The 16,052-nt window shown below is 48.3% G+C and overlaps 1 protein-coding gene across 1 annotated transcript in view; it reads left to right on the forward strand.

Annotated features, from left to right (window-relative positions):
• The window catches only part of tnpo3 (transportin 3), a 36,519-nt gene that overhangs the window by 19,891 nt on the left and 576 nt on the right, over positions 1-16,052 (forward strand). Inside the window, exons 12-23 of the mRNA XM_085768798.1 lie at positions 1,836-2,027; positions 3,297-3,388; positions 3,481-3,557; positions 4,873-4,933; positions 7,237-7,377; positions 8,051-8,167; positions 9,104-9,198; positions 9,329-9,485; positions 10,125-10,292; positions 10,388-10,500; positions 14,929-15,010; positions 16,011-16,052. The exon at positions 16,011-16,052 is cut by the window's right edge and continues 576 nt beyond it. Coding sequence (XP_085624924.1) covers positions 1,836-2,027; positions 3,297-3,388; positions 3,481-3,557; positions 4,873-4,933; positions 7,237-7,377; positions 8,051-8,167; positions 9,104-9,198; positions 9,329-9,485; positions 10,125-10,292; positions 10,388-10,500; positions 14,929-14,989 — 1,274 coding nt within the window. The 3' untranslated portion in view covers positions 14,990-15,010; positions 16,011-16,052. The remainder of the gene's footprint in view (positions 1-1,835; positions 2,028-3,296; positions 3,389-3,480; positions 3,558-4,872; positions 4,934-7,236; positions 7,378-8,050; positions 8,168-9,103; positions 9,199-9,328; positions 9,486-10,124; positions 10,293-10,387; positions 10,501-14,928; positions 15,011-16,010) is intronic.

Below are 16,052 nucleotides of genomic sequence, written 5' to 3' on the forward strand. Positions count from 1 at the left end.
GTCTAACCTGGTTTATTGTTTCATTAGACCCGGTGCTGAACTACCTGATGAAGGGGTCTAACCTGGTTTATTGTTTCCTTTAGACCCGGTGCTGAACTACCTGATGAAGGGGTCTAACCTGGTTTATTTCCTTTAGACCCGGTGCTGAACTACCTGATGAAGGGGTCTAACCTGGTTTATTGTTTCAGACCCGGTGCTGAACTACCTGATGAAGGGGTCTAACCTGGTTTGTTTCCTTTAGACCCGGTGCTGAACTACCTGATGAAGGGGTCTAACCTGGTTTGTTTCCTTTAGACCCGGTGCTGAACTACCTGATGAAGGGGTCTAACCTGGTTTATTTCCTTTAGACCCGGTGCTGAACTACCTGATGAAGGGGTCTAACCTGGTTTGTTTCCTTTAGACCCGGTGCTGAACTACCTGATGAAGGGGTCTAACCTGGTTTGTTTCCTTTAGACCCGGTGCTGAACTACCTGATGAAGGGGTCTAACCTGGTTTATTTCCTTTAGACCCGGTGCTGAACTACCTGATGAAGGGGTCTAACCTGGTTTGTTTCCTTTAGACCCGGTGCTGAACTACCTGATGAAGGGGTCTAACCTGGTTTATTTCCTTTAGACCCGGTGCTGAACTACCTGATGAAGGGGTCTAACCTGGTTTATTGTTTCAGACCCGGTGCTGAACTACCTGATGAAGGGGTCTAACCTGGTTTATTGTTTCAGACCCGGTGCTGAACTACCTGATGAAGGGGTCTAACCTGGTTTATTTCCTTTAGACCCGGTGCTGAACTACCTGATGAAGGGGTCTAACCTGGTTTATTGTTTCAGACCCGGTGCTGAACTACCTGATGAAGGGGTCTAACCTGGTTTATTGTTTCATTAGACCCGGTGCTGAACTACCTGATGAAGGGGTCTAACCTGGTTTATTGTTTCCTTTAGACCCGGTGCTGAACTACCTGATGAAGGGGTCTAACCTGGTTTGTTTCCTTTAGACCCGGTGCTGAACTACCTGATGAAGGGGTCTAACCTGGTTTGTTTCCTTTAGACCCGGTGCTGAACTACCTGATGAAGGGGTCTAACCTGGTTTATTGTTTCAGACCCGGTGCTGAACTACCTGATGAAGGGGTCTAACCTGGTTTATTTCCTTTAGACCCGGTGCTGAACTACCTGATGAAGGGGTCTAACCTGGTTTGTTTCCTTTAGACCCGGTGCTGAACTACCTGATGAAGGGGTCTAACCTGGTTTGTTTCCTTTAGACCCGGTGCTGAACTACCTGATGAAGGGGTCTAACCTGGTTTATTTCCTTCAGACCCGGTGCTGAACTACCTGATGAAGGGGTCTAACCTGGTTTGTTTCCTTTAGACCCGGTGCTGAACTACCTGATGAAGGGGTCTAACCTGGTTTATTTCCTTTAGACCCGGTGCTGAACTACCTGATGAAGGGGTCTAACCTGGTTTATTGTTTCAGACCCGGTGCTGAACTACCTGATGAAGGGGTCTAACCTGGTTTATTGTTTCAGACCCGGTGCTGAACTACCTGATGAAGGGGTCTAACCTGGTTTATTGTTTCCTTTAGACCCGGTGCTGAACTACCTGATGAAGGGGTCTAACCTGGTTTGTTGTTTCAGACCCGGTGCTGAACTACCTGATGAAGGGGTCTAACCTGGTTTATTGTTTCCTTTAGACCCGGTGCTGAACTACCTGATGAAGGGGTCTAACCTGGTTTGTGTTTCAGACCCGGTGCTGAACTACCTGATGAAGGGGTCTAACCTGGTTTATTGTTTCATTAGACCCGGTGCTGAACTACCTGATGAAGGGGTCTAACCTGGTTTGTTTCCTTTAGACCCGGTGCTGAACTACCTGATGAAGGGCCTGAGGGAGAAGCCTTTGGCCTCGGCGGCAGCGAAGGCGATCCACAACATCTGCTCCGTGTGCAGAGACCACATGGCTCAACACTTCCAGGGGCTGCTGGACATCGCCAGAGCGCTGGACTCCTTCGCTCTGTCCACCGAGGCCGCGGTCGGCCTGCTCAAAGGTGAGGCTGACCACCTAACCCTGTCATCACCCTAACCCTGTCATCACCCTCACCCTGTCATCACCCTAACCCTGTCATCACCCTAACCCTGTCATCACCCTAACCCTGTCATCACCCTAACCCTGTCATCACCCTAACCCTGTCATCAGGGCTGATCACCCTAACCCTGTCATCACCCTAACCCTGTCATCACCCTAACCCTGTCATCACCCTAACCCTGTCATCACCCTAACCCTGTCATCACCCTAACCCTGTCATCAGGGTCAGGGTTAGGGTGGGGCTGCTCAAAGGTGAGGCTGACCGTGATGTCATCAGGTGCATCTTTAGCTCTAGTCAGCTCAGAGTGGGCGGAGCCTGTTAGAGGTTTGTTCTCACCTGGTACAGGTGTGTTAGAGGTATATTTACAGGTATATTTACAGGTATATTTACAGGTGTATTTACAGGTATTTTACAGGTGTGTTACAGGTATTTTACAGGTGTGTTAGAGGTATGTTACAGGTGTGTTACAGGTATGTTAGAGGTACATTTACAGGTATATTTACAGGTGTTTTACAGATGTTTTACAGGTGTATTTACAGGTGTATTTACAGGTATTTTACAGGTGTATTTACAGGTGTTTTACAGGTGTGTTAGAGGTGTATTACAGGTATTTTACAGGTATATTTACAGGTGTTTTACAGATGTTTTACAGGTATATTTACAGGTGTATTTACAGGTATTTTACAGGTGTATTTACAGGTGTTTTACAGGTGTGTTAGAGGTGTATTTACAGGTGTTTTACAGGTGTGTTAGAGGTGTATTTACAGGTGTTTTACAGGTGTGTTAGAGGTGTATTACAGGTATTTTACAGGTATATTTACAGGTGTTTTACAGGTATATTTACAGGTGTATTTACAGGTATTTTACAGGTGTATTTACAGGTATTTTACAGGTGTGTTAGAGGTGTGTTACAGGTATTTTACAGGTATATTTACAGGTGTATTTACAGGTATTTTACAGGTGTATTTACAGGTGTTTTACAGGTGTGTTAGAGGTGTATTTACAGGTGTTTTACAGGTGTGTTACAGGTATTTTACAGGTGTGTTAGAGGTATGTTACAGGTGTGTTACAGGTGTGTTACAGGTATGTTAGAGGTATATTTACAGGTGTTTTACAGATGTTTTACAGGTGTATTTACAGGTGTGTTACAGGTGTGTTACAGGTGTGTTAGAGGTGTATTTACAGGTATTTTACAGGTGTATTTACAGGTGTGTCCTCCCCCGTATACAGGTACAGCGCTGGTCCTGGCTCGTCTTCCCCTGGAGAAGATCGCTGAGTGTCTCTCTGACCTCTGTGCTGTGCAGGTGTTGGCTCTGAAGAAGGTGAGTCACCTGGTCACCATGGTTACCACCTGTCCACCTGTCTGTCGTGTTGTCGTTGTCGTGGAAACTAAACGTTCACGTTGATGTTTCAGCTTCTGACGGGAGAATCTACCAACGGTAAATCAGCTGATCCGACCGTGTGGCTCGACCGGCTGGCCGTCATCTTCAGGTACACACACACACACCTGAACACACACACACACCTGAACACACACACACACACACACCTGAACACACACACACACACCTGAACACACACACACACACACACCTGAACACACACACCTGAACACACACACACACACACACACTAGGGGTTGCACAGACTAGTCGACTAATCGACTAGTCGACTTTACTGCTCCACAATGACGTTTTGAGCTTGACGTCGACTAGTCCCTGATCATGTGACAGTAGGCTACAAGAGTAGCGGCTTGAAACAACAGCTGAGTGGCTGAATGAAAAAAATACGAGCGCCGTCAAGCTGGATAGAACCAGATCGTACCAGACAGGAAGTCGGGCACAGAAAAGGCGAGGGAATCCGGTCAATTTTCAAAATAAAATAACTGATGATTAAGTTTGCTTGTCCATCTATAAATATTTGTCAGTTGCGTCTGCACACAAGACACATCCATAGGCTACACACAGCGCTAGAGACAGACCTGTGTGTGTGGAAAACCGAGTAGCTACAGACGGGTCGATGTTTGACCGGCGTGGAGAGAGAGAGCAGGAGAAACTGCCGCTTCCGCCGCAGTGTGTCGGGCTGCCGGCAATTAAAAAAAAAAAAAAAAAACTCCGCTCATATCGACAGCTTTACGTCGCGCACAACAACAACAACCAACAACAGCAACAACCAACCAGGAAAAAACTGTGAGTGACACTGTGGCTGAGCAGGACTGTGATGGTGACGAGGCCTGTGTGTCGTTTTCCTCCCTGATTGTTTAACGGACAGGAGCTACAGTATTATCTTTTGCACTTGTATAGGAGTGCATGTTACAGAAAACCAAACTGATTTACAGCTTGTTGTTTATAAAGCTGCTGTTCTGTGGACTCATGTCTGTGCATGCGCGTCTGTCAGTGAATACAGATTGTTGCAAAGCATTTCCCTCCTCCTGTGATTTATGATGGGAAAAATATGAATGACGTCATCAGCGACTAGTCGACGTCGACTCGACTTTCATAACATTAGAGTCGACTTTAAAAAATCTGAAGTCATGCAACCCCTAACACACACACACACACACACACTCTCACACACACACACCCCTGAACACACACACCTGAACACACACACCTGAACACACACACCTGAACACACACACCTGAACACACCCACCTGAACACACACACCTGAACACACACACCTGAACACACACACCTGAACACACCCACCTGAACACACACACCTGAACACACACACCTGAACACACACACCTGAACACACCTGAACACACACACCTGAACACACCTGTGCTCTGTCCCCTCAGACACACCAACCCCATCGTGGAGAACGGACAGACGCATCCCTGTCAGAAAGTCATCCAGGAGGTAAATCACCATGGCAACCACTCATTTATAAACGCTGCGTACGCACAAAAGAAGGCGTACGCCGCCTTTAAGCAACTTCTGGGATTTATAAAAAAACAAACTTGGCGGGAGAAAGTGGCGCCGCTCCAACAGCAGAGAGATGAAACCAAAGAAAATATGTGAAATTGATACATTTGTGTGAAACAATCAAATATTACCTGAATCATATGAAGGATATATATATATACTAAGGCTAGGTTTACACGAAGACAGTGTGAACAGAAGACGCAAAAGTGGCGTCGCGTCTTCACTTTTTATTTCGCGTCTACACGAGCGTTCTCGGGAGGAAATCTGTGTGCATACGGAGACGCAAAAGTGTGTACAAATCCATTGCTAATGCACGCCAGACCACTAGGTGGTGCTGTCACAAACGCCGCAATGCGTAAGCGCATGCGTAGAACCTTCCTTCTTTTCGTCACTGTGCCGGGAAATCAGAAAAGGAAAACATGGCTACAGCTACAACAGCACGACCTCCAGTGTGATATTGCTTTTATACAACAGTGCTACGAGCGCATTTTAGAACAGTAATAAACTACAAGAGATTATGATTTGTTTGTTTATTTAATCATTTATTTGGCTCCGCCAACAGAAATAGTTCCGCAACTGGAAGGGAGACAAGGCTGTTGCCAGGCAACACATAAACATTTCATACTAGCTTGCTACTAGCTACAAGCTTTTCCACCGAGCTGCTTCCAGTGCTGGTTCTGGTTCTGAGCCCGTGTCTGATTAGCACTGGAGCAACAGGACCAGCGTGAAGACACAGAGACGTTATCGATACCGTATTACATTTGTTTATCTGCTATGTAATCAATATAAACACAGTTGAAGCTAAGTAGCTGAGCTACGTGGCTAACAACAGCTAATGCTAATATCAAAACACATCGCCGTCAAAACGTAGTTGCCCCGCGGCGATTTTTTTCCAGCCGGGTTTAGTAGAGATTTATCTCCAATTAGACGGACCAGGTCAGGTCCAGGTTTTAATGTTCAGGTCCGTTTCTAACTGTAGCAGCAGCAGAGAGATGGGGCAGCTCCTGTATGGGGAGCCTGGCTCTGACTTAGCTCCATTATAGCTTAGCTTCTGTCCACTGCTGAACAGCGGAGTGATAACGACCGTAAAAGGTTGCAGTGCTGTTATACTGTATATCAGCACTCATGGAACGTCTCTTGTCCAATCAAATTGCTCGGTTGGGACCTGTCGGAACTAACTGTTGTATAATTGTAGTTATTGCGGCCAAAGTAGCCTGCAGGTCTGAAGGGTGGATGTAATCCGACATGTTTGTTTGTATCGTGACGTCAACACGCCGACTTGACGTGAGCAGAACAGCAGATCTGAGCCAGTTTTGCGTCTTGGCCTGTTTAGGCGGAGACGCTGCGCTGGAGCGTATTCAACTTTTCCACTTTCAGGGGTGGTTTGAGATTTTTGCGTCTTCAAGCCCCAAAAACGCCGTCACCATATAAACGAAAGGCACTTCCGATAAAATATTTTATCGTCTTTACTCGCAAGCGTCTTCGTGTAAACGGCCCCTAACCCTAACCCGAAGAACGAGGCAAAATTTATATTGATAATTCTGGATTCAGAGAGAGAGAGAGAGAGAGAGATGTAATCTATTGAAGCAGCGGCCGGTCCGACCAGCTGGTTCAGGTGAACACAAATCACTGAGAGAGGCACAGCGGCTCATGTGGCGCCAGGTTTATGACGAGTCGGCTCAGACTTCCTTGTGCCGTGGACGGACTCACCAGAAACAATTCCTCCAAACCTAAAAACAAAACAAAAACCCCGTCTGCCTGATGCGTCGGCGCTGATTCAGTGCATTTCACAAGAAGAAAGAAAGAGAAAAGGAAGCCTGAGGTCCAACCGGCCGGTGTTTCCACGTGTGTGACATGTTTTCCCTTTTCCGCCGTCTGTTGGTTCATTTGGTCTGAATGAATATTCATCAGGGGTGTTCCCTGACCGTATATAGGCGCCGTGTGGGCGGGGTCAAGCGCTTTTTCACGTGCACCAACTTTAGTGTTGATTGTGATTTATAAATGGAAACAGACGTAGGACATGGATGTGCACGCTTTTATAAATCTGAACGTTTTAACCCGAACGCTTTCCTGTGTTTCCTCCGTACGCCGCCTATAGTCACCTTTCCTACGCAGTGTTTTATACATGAGGCCCCTGGTCACGTGACTCACCTGTGTGTTGTGTTGTGTTGTGACTCACCTGTCTGTGTGTGTGTGTGTGTGTGTGTGTGTGTTGTGTGTGTGTGTGTGTTGTGTAGATCTGGCCGGTGCTGTCCGACACGCTGAACACTCACCAAGCCGACAACCGGATCGTGGAGCGCTGCTGCCGCTGCCTGCGGTTCGCTGTGCGCTGCGTGGGGAAAGGCTCGGCCTCGCTGCTGCAGCCGCTCGTCACTCAGGTGAGACAGACACACACACCTGCACATACTGGAAACATACACACATTCAGCAACCATATTTGACTCACACCTAAAAGATTTGACATTAACACAGAGTCACTTGTTAAACGGGACAACAAAGAATTCACCTGATGAGGAAGCTCAACTCTTTTAGTGTTTCAAAAACTATTCTATGTTCTTTTTATCATTCTTTTATTGAGAGTCTTTTAACATTTTCATGAGTTGGTTTAACGGTTTGTCAGTGAAGGACAAGAACAGTTTCAGTCTGCTGACCGTGTCGTGTCAGGGGAATTCCCCCTAATGCCCTCAGGGCGGCGCTATCACGCCCCTGAGGAAGACAAACCGTTACTCAAATTCCTTCATCCCCTCAGTTATTCGGCTGATGAATGCCAGTTTTAATGAGTAGGTTCGTATTTTGTCTGTGATATATTTATTTATTTATCATATTTATACATTCCTTCCATGCTGGAATATTTACAAGACATTATATTACTGCTGAGAAACCACGAGTTGAACCGATTCACTGACGACCCAGAGTTGAGTGTCAGAGTCCAATGTGTTGTGTTTTCTGTTTATCTTTTATCTTTATTGAACAATAAAGTTTTCTTCCTCCCCCAGATGGTGAGTGTGTACCAGGTGTGGGTTAATAAAGTTTTTTTCTTCCTTCCCCCAGATGGTGAGTGTGTACCAGGTGTATCCACACTCGTGCTTCCTGTACCTGGGCAGCATCCTGGTGGACGAGTACGGCATGGAGGAGGGCTGCAGGCAGGGGCTGCTGGACATGCTGCAGGTAAACGCTCACCTGGTTACCATGGTTACCACGGTTACCCGGGTACCCGAGTAGGCAATCTGCTACTCGGTTATGAATTTATTACCCGGTTATAAACCTAGGATTAAAACAACGTCACGTTAGAGCAACAGTCTAGTGTCGGATCAAACTACATCATCATCATCGTGGTTCAGCTTTTTGTCGTGTTCATCAGGTTCAGATGAAGCAGCAACGTGGTTTTCTGCTGTAAAAGTGTTTTTGGATCGAGCCTCGGACTTTCAAACCTTTTACAATAATCTGTGGTGGTTCCCTCGGCGACGACAGGTGTCATCAAGTCTGTTAGAGAATCTGCTGCTTTCAGTTTACAAACATTCTGAAACCTTCCCAGTTATTTCCTGAGACGATGCGAAGCCGAGAGGAGCGAAGGCACCAACATGTAGTGGACTAATAAATAACCACCGCTAATGATTAAAAGAGAAAACAGTTTTCTCCTCTGAGGCCGCAGCATAAAGATGCACATCTGCCCCGTATGTGCAGCTGCAGCATAAAGATGCTCATCTGCCCCGTATGAGCAGCTGCAGCATAAAGATGCTCATCTGCCCCGTATGAGCATCTTAACTCATCTCTACTCTGATTCTCCAGCTGATGTTTAGTCTGACGACGCTGTGTGTCAGTGATGTGACTGTCTGACGGACAGAGATTTATGCCCCGGCTGCGCTCTGTCCGTCAGATAGATATATATAGTTGAGTTGAGATTACTTTATTTATATACACGTATACAGAGTATATATATCTATGTGTCCGTCAGACATGACCTCATTTTATTTTTTATTACAGTATTCGGTTACCCCGGTTACGACAAGGTTAGGATACTCGGTTAGAAAATTATTCTAAATGCCCATCCCTAGTAAGCACTCAACTGGTTACCATGGTTACCATGATCATCTTCCTCCTCAGGCTCTCTGCCTGCCGACCTTCCAGCTGCTGGAGCAACCCAACGGTTTGAGGAATCATCCCGACACCGTGGACGACTTGTTCAGACTGGCCACAAGGTGACACATGTCTCCTTGTCTCCTTGTCTCCTTGTCTCCTTCTCTCTACCTGTGTCTCCTTGTCTCCTTCTCTCTACCCTTGTCTCCTTGTCTCCTATATTTAACCCTTTCTCTACCCGTGTGTCCTCAGGTTTGTCCAGAGAAGTCCGGTCACGTTGCTAAGCAGCAGCATCGTCATTCACATCATCCAGTGTGCGATAGCCGCCACCTCATTGGACCATCGAGACGCCAACTGCAGCGTCATGAAGTTTGTCCGAGACTTGATACACACGGGCGTCTCCAACGATGTGAGTACCGTAGAAGAAACATAAAATAACATATATAGCACGTATATATCGTCTTTTCCTTCTCCATTTAAGTAAAATAAACTCAAAACCCGACGCTGGAACAGATGGATCTTCAAGTAGAGTCGTCTTTAATTCACTTCAGAATAAAAGCAAAAGAAAAACAACCAGAGTCGCACACATAGACAAAAGATAAGAGAAATAGAGGTCAGAACTTGGTGCATCGGGCTGCACTGCCAAGAGAGCGACAGAGCGACTGACTTCATATCATCAATGTGGCTGTTTTACTGTTGGACATGTGCTGATCTGGGTACTTTCCCATCCCACCTGTTTGAAGTCGTATCTCTGCTGAGTGTGCACCTTTACCTTTAGGCCTCAGCCCGGTGCCACTTTCCTAACCGTATCTGAGATGTTTCCATCCTCAATCCGCCTGGTGGCCGTTCTATGTTACTGCACCTGAACCCAAAACTCCTGGCTCAGCAGAAAGAGTTATAAGGGTCAAATATAGTTCACATCCATTTCCAGCTTCACCACTCACACCCTGCACTCCACATCCTGTCTGTCTCTACCTGTCTCTCCTCTCACCTGTCTGTGTCTCACCTGTCTGTGTCTCACCTGTCTGTCCTCTCACCTGTGTGGCAGCACGAGGAGGACTTTGAGGTGAGGAAGCAGCTGATTGGCCAGGCCATGGAGCAGCACGGCCAGCAGCTCGTCACTCAGCTGATGCACTCGTGTTGTTTCTGTCTGCCGCCGTACACGCTGCCCGACGTGGCCGAGGTGCTGTGGGAGGTCATGGTGTTCGACCGGCCGGTGAGTAACCATGGCGACGACGACGCCTCAGGTGTGACCGACCGCCAGGTGACCGAGCCGTAACCGTGACAACGTGTCTCTGTTTCCCGTTGCAGACGTTCTGCCGGTGGCTGGAGAGCGCCCTGAAAGGTTTACCCAAGGAGACGTCGGGAGGAGCGGTGACCGTCACTCACAAGCAGCTGACGGACTTCCACAAGCAAGTCACCAGGTGAGTGACTGGCCCTTTGACCGGCCCTCTGACTGGTCCTCTGGTCCTCTGACTGGTCCTCTGGCCCTTTGACTGGTCCTCTGGTCCTCTGGCCCTTTGACTGGTCCTCTGGTCCTCTGACTGGTCCTCTGGCCCTCTGACTGGTCCTCTGGTCCTTTGACTGGTCCTCTGGTCCTCTGACTGGTCCTCTGACTGGTCCTCTGGTCCTCTGACTGGTCCTCTGGCCCTTTGACTGGCCCTCTGGTCCTTTGACTGGCCCTCTGGTCCTTTGACTGGCCCTCTGGTCCTTTGACTGGTCCTCTGGTCCTCTGACTGGTCCTCTGACTGGTCCTCTGGTCCTCTGGTCCTCTGACTGGTCCTCTGACTGGTCCTCTGGTCCTCTGACTGGTCCTCTGGTCCTCTGACTGGTCCTCTGACTGGTCCTCTGGTCCTCTGACTGGTCCTCTGACTGGTCCTCTGGTCCTCTGACTGGTCCTCTGACTGGTCCTCTGGTCCTCTGACTGGTCCTCTGACTGGTCCTCTGGTCCTCTGGTCCTCTGACTGGCCCTCTGACTGGTCCTCTGGTCCTCTGGTCCTCTGACTGGTCCTCTGACTGGTCCTCTGGTCCTCTGACTGGCCCTCTGACTGGTCCTCTGGTCCTCTGGTCCTCTGACTGGTCCTCTGGTCCTCTGACTGGCCCTTTGACTGGTGCTCTGACTGGCCCTTTGACTGGCCCTCTGACTGGTCCTCTGACTGGTCCTCTGACTGGTCCTCTGACTGGTCCTCTGGTCCTCTGACTGGTCCTCTGACTGGTCCTCTGGTCCTCTGACTGGTCCTCTGACTGGCCCTCTGACTGGTCCTCTGGTCCTCTGACTGGTCCTCTGACTGGTCCTCTGACTGGCCCTCTGACTGGTCCTCTGGTCCTCTGACTGGTCCTCTGACTGGTCCTCTGACTGGTCCTCTGGTCCTCTGGTCCTCTGACTGGCCCTCTGACTGGTCCTCTGGTCCTCTGACTGGTCCTCTGGTCCTCTGACCGGCCCTCTGACTGGTCCTCTGGTCCTCTGACTGGTCCTCTGACTGGTCCTCTGACTGGTCCTCTGACTGGTCCTCTGGTCCTCTGGTCCTCTGACTGGTCCTCTGGTCCTCTGGTCCTCTGACTGGTCCTCTGACTGGTCCTCTGACTGGTCCTCTGGTCCTCTGGTCCTCTGACTGGTCCTCTGACTGGTCCTCTGGTCCTCTGACTGGTCCTCTGACTGGTCCTCTGACTGGTCCTCTGGTCCTCTGACTGGTCCTCTGACTGGCCCTCTGGTCCTCTGACTGGTCCTCTGACTGGTCCTCTGACTGGCCCTCTGGTCCTCTGACTGGTCCTCTGACTGGTCCTCTGGTCCTCTGGTCCTCTGACTGGTCCTCTGGTCCTCTGGTCCTCTGACTGGTCCTCTGACTGGTCCTCTGGTCCTCTGGTCCTCTGACTGGTCCTCTGACTGGTCCTCTGGTCCTCTGACTGGTCCTCTGACTGGTCCTTTGACTGGTCCTCTGGTCCTCTGACTGGTCCTCTGACTGGTCCTCTGGTCCTCTGGTCCTCTGACTGGTCCTCTGACTGGCCCTCTGGTCCTCTGACTGGTCCTCTGGTCCTCTGGTCCTCTGACTGGTCCTCTGACTGGTCCTCTGGTCCTCTGACTGGTCCTCTGACTGGTCCTCTGGTCCTCTGACTGGTCCTCTGACTGGTCCTCTGACTGGTCCTCTGGTCCTCTGACTGGTCCTCTGACTGGTCCTCTGACTGGCCCTCTGACTGGTCCTCTGACTGGTCCTCTGGTCCTCTGACTGGTCCTCTGACTGGTCCTCTGGTCCTCTGGTCCTCTGACTGGTCCTCTGACTGGTCCTCTGGTCCTCTGACTGGTCCTCTGACTGGTCCTCTGACTGGTCCTCTGACTGGTCCTCTGACTGGCCCTCTGGTCCTCTGACTGGTCCTCTGACTGGTCCTCTGGTCCTCTGGTCCTCTGACTGGTCCTCTGGTCCTCTGGTCCTCTGACTGGTCCTCTGACTGGTCCTCTGGTCCTCTGGTCCTCTGACTGGTCCTCTGACTGGTCCTCTGGTCCTCTGACTGGTCCTCTGACTGGTCCTCTGACTGGTCCTCTGACTGGTCCTCTGGTCCTCTGACTGGTCCTCTGACTGGTCCTCTGGTCCTCTGGTCCTCTGACTGGTCCTCTGACTGGTCCTCTGGTCCTCTGACTGGTCCTCTGACTGGTCCTCTGACTGGTCCTCTGGTCCTCTGACTGGTCCTCTGACTGGTCCTCTGGTCCTCTGGTCCTCTGACTGGTCCTCTGACTGGCCCCTCGGCTGCAGTCCTACTGGTCACTAACAGGCTGGTCAGACTAGAGCTGTAACAGAGAGTAAGGACCATAGAGATATATATGTATCCACGGTAACGGCAGCATCAGCGCCTCCTGGTGGAGGAATAAAGAACTGACATCTCTGCATTGTTGGTGAATGAGCAGTGTGGTGTTTTCAATAATTTAAGGACATTTATAGATCACCCACGTTAATAGCATCATTGAGGATCCTTTACAGATAAACATTAACACATAGGAGAGTAAAAAACAAAAAAACAAAACAAACAGTTGTCTACATGAATGTTTCAATCTACATTTTATAATAAACAATAGGGCTGCCACGATTAGTCGACTAGTCATGACTACGTCGACTATTAAAATCGTCGACAACTAATTTAATAGTCGATGCGTCGTTTCTTTTCTTTTTTTTAAACTTTGTTTTTCTCTCAAAACTGCTGCGGCACCTTCCACACACGCACCCACCGCTGCAGCCGCCCACCACACATACACACGTGCACTCACTCACTCAGGGTGAGTTTACAGGTGGTCTCTCTCTTCTCTCTCTCTACCTGTCTTGTCCCTCATCAAGCTGCACCGGTGTAACCCCCCGCCCGCCCCCCGCCGCCGCCGCCACCGCCACCACCGCTCCTCTCCCTCTCTCTCTCTCTCCTCTCTCTCTGTCGTTTTAAATGAGAAGCGATAGCCTACTAGGAGCGGTACCGCTGGTCTATCGTTTTAAATCACGGACTGAAAAACAGCCGTTCCTCATTAAAAAATAAAACCGCGGACTTATATTGGAACGTTACCGCGTCTGGTCACAGCGTCCTGGTCACGTAATGAGCGCTCATCTTAACGAGGAAGTCTTCTCTCCCGGCGTAAAACCACGTCAATATTTTCCGGTAGCTTCTCATCACAGTCTGCACCTTGCAGAGTTTGAGCTGCACCTCAGTTTCACTTGTTTTCATTTGACAGAGTTTCACACAGAACTTTCTGTTGAGTCTTTCTATGTTTCTCCTTCTGTGACAGTAAAAAGGCACATTTACATTTTTTCAGACAAGACGATTGTCTTATAAACTATTTGATTTTTTTTAACAGAACTCCTATTATTTACAATGAGCACAAGTTATATTTGATTGATAGGCCTACCAAAACTTTATTATTGTGAACAATTCCTTAGTTTCAGGTGTCCACCTCATTTTATTTAAATGTAGCTATGTTTAATGCCAGAGACAAATGAAGGAAAGACAAAAAACCTTTAAGTATTTATTTTGGTGTTGTTTAGGCCAGTGCCTTATCCTTATTTTACTGAGCTGTTTGCACTTTATGCTACAGTTAAAGCTGCATATTTCATTAAAAGTTTAATGAACTATCATCTTAATTGTCTTTATTTTTAGTTAGCATATACCTTAAACACTTCAAGCTGAAAGCTAATGATGGTATATAAGAGCAGCTGCATGCTGGTGCGATAAGCTGTATGTTTTACATTCAATTTACGTATGATCCGATTAGTCGACTAATCGAAAAAAATAGTCGGTGACTAGTCGACTATCAAAATAATCGTTTGTGGCAGCCCTAATAAACAAACAAGTATAATCTGATATGACCAAGACACCTAAAAACAAAAACACGGCCGTTTTCATCCATTTACCAGCAAGTGGGCAACACACATACGTTGGAGTGGATGGGTTTTCTGGGCGCTTTTGCAATACCCACATCCTGCCACTAGGGGGCATGAGGCTTTAATACCCACATCCTGCCACTAGGGGGCATTTAACCACGGCAGGCTAGGGGTAGGTAGGGCTGCCACTAGGGGCATTTAACCCTGGGGGGTTAGGGGTAGGTAGGGCTGCCACTAGGGGCATTTAACCCCGGGGGGGGGGGGGGTTAGGGGTATTAGGGTAAGTGTCGTTACTCTCCAGAGGAACTGGAGTTTGTAGCGAGTTGAGACTTGAGGAGTTTCTACTGAGTTGAGCCGTGGGCGGAGCCTCTGACTCACCTGTTCACGTGTCACGACCTGCTGCTGCAGGTAACCGGCCCCGTTACCGTGGTGACCGGCCCCGTTGTTACCACAGTGACCAGCCCTGTTACCACAGTAACCGTGTGTTTCCTTCTTCCCCAGCGCTGAGGAGTGTAAACAGGTGTGTTGGGCGATCAGAGAGTTCACCAGACTGTTCCGATAGCTGCACTCCACACAACACCAGGTAAGATACACACAATACACAACACTACACAACCACAGACACACACCAGCCTGGGTTTATAAAAATAGATGTTCAGATTAAAGGGATAGTTCACCCAAAGTTGAAATTTCCCCCTCATGTGGACTAAGGGCTGGGAGAAGTTTCAGAGTCCTCTGTGGCTTCTCTGAGTTACAGGGGGTCTCGGCGTAGCAGTGCATGTCCATATGACGGTTGCTAATGGATACCAACTGTCTTCATAACAAAAAGACACACCAAAAAACATCCAGATACCTCCATGCTGCTCGTATGTAATGTCCCTCTGGTATTGAAGCCCTGACATGAGAAACTGTTCTGCCGGTACAGGACAAGCAGTGAACTGAGACACTGGGAGCTTCCATTACAAACAAGCTTGAAATATAGACTTATTTAATTTTTTTCTGAACAATTTCTCATGTTTGGGCTTCAATACCAGAGGGACATTACATACGAGCAGCATGGAGGTATCTGGATGTTTTTTGGTGTGTCTTTTTGTTACGAAGACAGTTGGTATCCATTAGCAACCGTCATATGGACATGCACTGCTACGCCGAGACCCCCTGTCACTCAGAGAAGCCACGGAGAAGATGAACTTTAACATCAACCTTCATTTGAAAGATCTGTAATCGATTCATAAAATCCTTCGACTGATTTTTTGTATCATCAGAACAAACGTGTCCTGTAGTTTTCAGCTTCTTCTCGTATTCAATGTAAATATGAAATCAGATACTGAGGAGTTGCACTGTTAAACTTCTGGAGTCGTGTTAAATAACTGAGCTTTCAACTCTGAACATTAACATTTACAACGATGCAGCAGCTAGCAGAGTTCCATCTTTGTACCGTTTGCAGCTTTAGTTCAGTGAAAATCTCTTTCATAACTTATTAAAACTGAAATGACTCTAAATGACTCGATGCTGAGTCGGATCGGGACTTTAGCCCCAGTTGACCTCTGACCTCTGACCTCTGACCTCCGTCTGTGTTGCAGGTTAAATGTTTTGTTGACCAACATTCAGAGGTGACGGCAAAA

The sequence above is a fragment of the Trachurus japonicus genome, chromosome 23, assembly GCF_045865225.1.
Source record: "Trachurus japonicus isolate A0001 chromosome 23, Traja_1.0".
NCBI lineage: Eukaryota > Metazoa > Chordata > Actinopteri > Carangiformes > Carangidae > Trachurus > Trachurus japonicus.